Raw genomic sequence first — 5,546 nt, 5'->3', positions numbered from 1 at the left:
CGAGGAGCCTGGCCCTTCTGAGACGTCCCTGGTGGGGGGTGGACCTGTACCAGGAGTCGGAGCTCTGCGGTGGCTGTCACCCTCCTCTGGGAGGCGGGCCACACCCGTGCCAGCTTCGGGGCCCAAAAGAGCAGAGCACGGCTTCCTACACGGGTCCTCGTCCTCGTCCAGCCTGTCCGGGAGGCACAGAAGCCACCTGGCAGCTCTCACTGCCCACAGACCTGCCTCCCGCTTTACTGGGCTTCCTATTAAAGGCTGTGTGGCCTCGGACTTTTTGAGGCCAAGTAAAGCTGTCCCTGCCTTACTCGGGCTTGAGGGCGAGCTGGGGGTGGGGGCAGGGCTAGGTGAGTCACCACCATTAAAAATAGCCACCAGGTACGCCGTGGTTTGAGCCCAGGTACGCCATGGTTTGAGCCCAGGTCTCAGCTGGGACCTTGCTGTCCTCAAGGCCCAGCCGCCTGGCCAGCCTGGGCTCCAACCCCGGCCTCCGTCCCTGGCCTCCAGCCCCAGCCCCCAGCCTCGGCCTCCAGCCCTGGCCTCTGTCCCCAGCCTTCGTCCCCGGCCTCCATCCCCAGCCTCCAGCACCCAGCTCCTTTGAGCTGCCTATAGCCTGAGGTCGGCAGTGCTCCAGGAAGACCTGGGGGCCAGGCCAGCAGACCGTGTGTGCGAAGGGCCCAGGCTGGTTGTGCATGTGTGTGTGGTGTGTCTGTAACTGTTGCATCAGCTGATGAGTGAGCCTGCTGGTCTCGAGGGAGCTGTTTCCTGGAGATCCCATGAAACAAAACTGGAAACCACAACAAGGGCCTCTGAGCACGCGGCTGCAGAGCTGTTTCTGCTCAAAGCTGAACCCGTCCCTCATCTTGACTCGAGTCCCAGCCAAGCCCACCTCCTCGGGTTTGCTGCCCATGGGTCGGGCTCCTGCCCGCATCTCTGGGCAGCTGTGTGCTGAGGGCCTCACAGGCCACCCCCTCTCGGGAAGCCCTTCTCGGGGCTCTGGCTCGCCCTGCTAGCAGAGGGGACTCCGGAGCTTCAGAGCCACCTGCTCCCCAGGGGGTGGGGTACAGGGGGTGGAACAGCCAAAGGCTGGGTCTGGCTTGAAGGATGGAGTTCCAGGGGCGCGGGAAACCCGCCCCCACTCCTCTCCTCCCAGCCTCTGAGACAGTTTGAGAAATTCATTCCTCAGGTTTATTGTGCGAGTCACAAGCGGCGTTCGTTGATCAGTCCTATGTCATGATGCACGAGACCACCAGATTCGTTCTTAAAGCAGCCGCGAGAGTGGGGATGGTGGTCCCAGGGGTCCGGGGCAGGGGCGGGGCGGGGCAGGCAGGAGAGAGAGAAGGGAATGGCCTTCCAGATGGGTTTTGTTTCCCGCTTTGGCCTAAAGCGAGTCCTGGCTGCCTGCTGATTGGAAAGGCAGGGCTGGACTGGGCGTGGGTGGGCACGCACGGACCATGGGCCTCTGGGGCTTTTCAGGGGTGGGGGGCTTACCTAACACTCCTCCTCGCCCCAGTCAGGAGCTTCCCGGTGACATGGGGTCTTTGGTGCTCTTGGAGTCGCTTCCCAGAGCAGGCGCTCAAGCGCCATTTCTGCTCCTATCAAGGAGAGGTCACGTCGTGCTTAACTGGACGCCTCCTGGCTCAGCTTTTCCCTGGTTCTCTCTTGAACACTAAATATTGGGGGATGCTGGCACCTCAGACAGACCTGGGTCTGGGAATGAAGCATAAACGAGGGAGGGACATAGCCACACCTGTGGGTGCGACACCTCTGGCCTTTTCCTCACCGGCTCCCGCCCCGTCTCCCTCCCGCCGGCAGATTGGGACGAGTGCGCCGACGGACTGGAGCATGACTGCTCAGCGGCCGCCCAGTGCATCAACCTGGAGGGCTCCTACACCTGCCGCTGCCTGACGGCCAGGGACGCCAACCCCTCCCGAGCAGGCCGGGCCTGTGCTGGTGTGTCCCCACCCCGTCACCCCCCTGCCCTAGCTCTGGGCCCCGCTCCCGCCGGGGCCCTGGGGGCAGAGGCAGGGTCGCCTTCTGCGTCCTGCACAGTGGACAGAGCGTGGAGGGCCCACCATACCATAGGACCCACGAAATGGTTTCATTTTAATTTCTTTTAAAAGCAAAGAAATTGATTTGACGGTAAACAGCAGCAACAAACCTGATTGTCGATAATCACTTTATAACGGGGCAGTTCTGAAACACAACTTTTAATTTTTCTGTGGATGAAGGGGTCGCGAAAGTCTCGATCCCTCCCTGGGCGAGTGTGAAGACCCTGGCGAGGGTCACCTCTCTGCCCTAAGTTTCCTGGGGGCCCGGTCTGACCGATTGGCTGGGGCTGCCCGGAGGGCTGAGGCGAGGAGCAGGGGCAGGCTGCAGACAGGTGTAAAATGCTGTGGTCGATGAGCCATGTCCGCCCTGGGCGGGGGGAGCGGGGACAGGCGGTGAGGATGCTCAGCCACTCCTTGCCATCCCAGCCAAGGGCTTCTAGCTGGGAGCGTGCAGAAGTGGTCCCCTCGGGAGGGTCCCCCCTCGGCCGCGGGCCCTGCTTCCTCGCATGCTCGTCACGCCCCTTCCCCATCCTCCCTCTTATCCACGTGACGCCCAGCAGGCTGCGCCAGTCCGAGCCCCAAGCCCCACCCCGAGCATCCTCGGGGGGCGTTGCTCATTTTCCCAGAGACCGGATGGATTCCTCTGAGGCCTGTGAGAACCAAGCCCGACTCCATGCACTGGTTCTGCAGCCCCCCGGGGAACCCCCACTCTTGGGGTCTCAGCGTCCTCATCTGTTACGTGGAGAGGCCTCTCGCCCTCCGTGACTACAAACATGCGCCCCACCGAATGTTCACAATCACCAGCCGAGATGGCCCTGCGTCCCAGCTCGGGGTCCACCTGGGGACTCTTGCCCGTGGGTGGCATCTGGTGGGCTTTGCTCAAGGACTTCAGACCAGACGCCCCATCTGAAGGTGGCTGTGTCCCGGCAGGTGACATGGTGAGCCCCACAGGCGATGCACTGGCCCCGATGACGGAGGTGACAGCTCCAGCTCTCGGCACAGAAACAGCAGCCCCTGGCCCAGAGAGCCCCACCTCGTCACCCGGCCCCGAGCACCTGAGGGGTCTCCCTGCAGCAAGCCAGGCCCAGACCCCAGAGGCCCAGCCCAGGACAGGTGGCAGTAGCAGGGTCGGGCAGGACAGGAACGGCACCGGGCAGGACACGGAGGAGGGTGTGCACGGCAAGGCCCCGGGCGTGGGGACAGGCCAGTGGACGGCCAGCAGGACTCCCAGGCCAACCCGCAGCTCCCTTCCAGGGGCCATGGGTGGCCCACTGGACTCCCCTGGATGGCTGCTGAGAAGCTCCACGACAGAGCCTCCCGCCTGGCCCACCCCTGCTGAGGGCCCAACAGGACACACCGTGTGGCAGGCCAGCCTGCCCACGTGGGGCACACTGCCAGCACCTCTGGAGCCCACGCGGCCACAGGACACAGACCCTGGACCCTCTGGCTCCCCAGACCTGCCCTTGGCCCCCAGCCCCATGTCTCCGGAGACCCCGGCCTGCGGTGAGTGCCTGGCATGGGGTGTCCTGGGAACCAGGTGGTCTGTGTGAGTTCCAGTGGCAAAAGTTCATACGGTGTTGAGTCCAGACACTTTCGCACGCCCGGGCGGATGTCTCGTCGTGAGGCTGGGCGGGCGGGGTGCAGAGCGGCCCTGTCCCCCGGGGCGGCTGGCTTCGTCTGGTTGGGACAGGAACCTGGTCTCCACGCTTCTCTCCGGCCCTTTCCCCCGCTTCCCACGCCTCCGGTTTGCCCACAGCTAGGGCAGAAAATCAGGCACCTGGAGGGGACCGTGGGGTGCGTGTGACACGTTAAGCTCTGGGGCACACTCCCCAGCAGCGCTGGGTCCCCCAACATCTCCCCGTGGTTCTGACCTCCATCGGTTCCACATGACGCTTTACTTGTAGAGGGTTTAGCCATCACCAAGGCCCTGAATGACCGCTTAGCAGACAGATGACAGCTCTGTGCAGAGGACGGGCTGGCCATGCCAGCTCCCACAGGAAGGTCATGCTGGCATCGTGCAGTGACCTCGCTGAGCTGGCCTGAGCCCGGATTGCATCCGGATTGAAGTAACTGATAAATACATTTCCTCCACTGAGCTGTGTGTGCTCCAAGACTAAAACGTTAGGCCCACATAGCCAGTACTGTCAAGTACCCGGGTCCCCTGTAAGAGTGGCTCTGTAGCCAGCAATAGCCACCCCTTGATACCTAAGAAAGTCTGCCCAGGGGCTGAGGGGGGACAGCCTCACTCTGGAAGAGCCGCCTGGAACCTCTTCGAGAAGCCTTCATCTCAGGCAGTCTGGGGACTCTGGAAACAGAAGTGAACCGAAGCGGAAGGGGCAGGGGCACTGTCCGAGGACCTTGCACCCATGTGCATAGCTCACAGCAAAGGGACTTCACTGGACGTCCCCGGCTGCGGGCCTCTGGAGGCCTTTCGTGGCCGAATCCTGCGTTTGATTTCAGCGCCAGGGGAGGGAGGGTTCTCCATTCTCTCTCCTTGGAACGTTCGACTGACTTTAACCCCGACATTTATCCCCACTTCCCAGTTCCCGCCCCCATCGGAAAGGTCACCGTCTCCAACGTGACCGGCACCGGCTTCCACGTGGCGTGGGCGGCGGATCTCGCCTTGCGGCCCACTTTCCAGCTCACGCTGACGACCACGCGGAGCCCCGCCGTGCGCTTGCAGACCCGGAACGCGAGTCTGGCGCTCTGGGGCCTGGAGCCTGGCGTCCTGCACCTGCTCGACATAGTGGCCAAAGCGTGTGGGAAGGAAAGTGCCAGCACACGCCTGAGAGTGAGGACAGGTAACGGGCTTCGGAAAGGCTCACGGCCGTCTGTTCCCAAAGCAGGGGACAGGCGCGGGCAGGTTTTCGGGGGCTCAGGGTCTAGAAGAGGGGGATTCATCATGGGCGACGAACTCAGCTGGCCTGGGGCAGCCAGGACAGAGAGGAGGTGGCTCATTTCAGGGGAAGGTGTCGGGGGACAGGGGGCAAAGAGGCTCTCCAGCCCCAGACTGCCCGCCCCGCCGCGTCCTCGTGGGTCTGTGGCAGGGAGACGCTTGAGGTGCAGGCCTGCTGTGCGTCACCCCCACTGCCTCGGACCGGGGACTGGTTTGCAGGAAGGGCGATGCAGAGTTGGACACACAGCTGACCTGTGAGCGTCGCCCCGGAGCCTGGGGCCTCAGTGGGGGGGAGGGGAACAGAACTGAGCCAAGCGCACGAGGACTCTCAGAGAGCGTGGCTGCCACCGTTAGGCGCGCAAAGCTCCCCGTTTCTCCTCGTTAGCGTTTGTCGCCCAGATATTCTCTTAAATGTGTAACTTACCTAAACAGCCAACGCGGGGCCCGATGCCGCAGGTCCGTTCTCAGGCCTCAGGCGGCTGTCCGGGAATCGCTAGCGGTGGTCTATAAGTGGGGTGCACACCCCTTGGGAGATGCCTAAGGGCGCAGTCAGAGAAGTTCAGAACTTTTGTTTATATACTTTAAAGCGCTAATTACCCAAG

At 63.0% G+C, this 5,546-nt stretch overlaps 1 protein-coding gene across 1 annotated transcript in view; it reads left to right on the top strand.

Moving 5' to 3' along the window:
• UMODL1 (uromodulin like 1) overlaps positions 1–5,546 on the top strand; it is a 70,546-nt gene that overhangs the window by 42,702 nt on the left and 22,298 nt on the right. Inside the window, exons 9-11 of the mRNA XM_011372874.1 lie at positions 1,813–1,950; positions 2,979–3,231; positions 3,349–3,551. Of these exons, the coding sequence (XP_011371176.1) occupies positions 1,813–1,950; positions 2,979–3,231; positions 3,349–3,551 (594 nt within the window). The remainder of the gene's footprint in view (positions 1–1,812; positions 1,951–2,978; positions 3,232–3,348; positions 3,552–5,546) is intronic.

This window comes from Pteropus vampyrus, unplaced genomic scaffold (assembly GCF_000151845.1).
Source record: "Pteropus vampyrus isolate Shadow unplaced genomic scaffold, Pvam_2.0 Scaffold214, whole genome shotgun sequence".
Classification (NCBI taxonomy): domain Eukaryota; kingdom Metazoa; phylum Chordata; class Mammalia; order Chiroptera; family Pteropodidae; genus Pteropus; species Pteropus vampyrus.
Note: the sequence above shows the minus strand (reverse complement) of the source record. Positions and strands in the feature narration are given on the sequence as shown.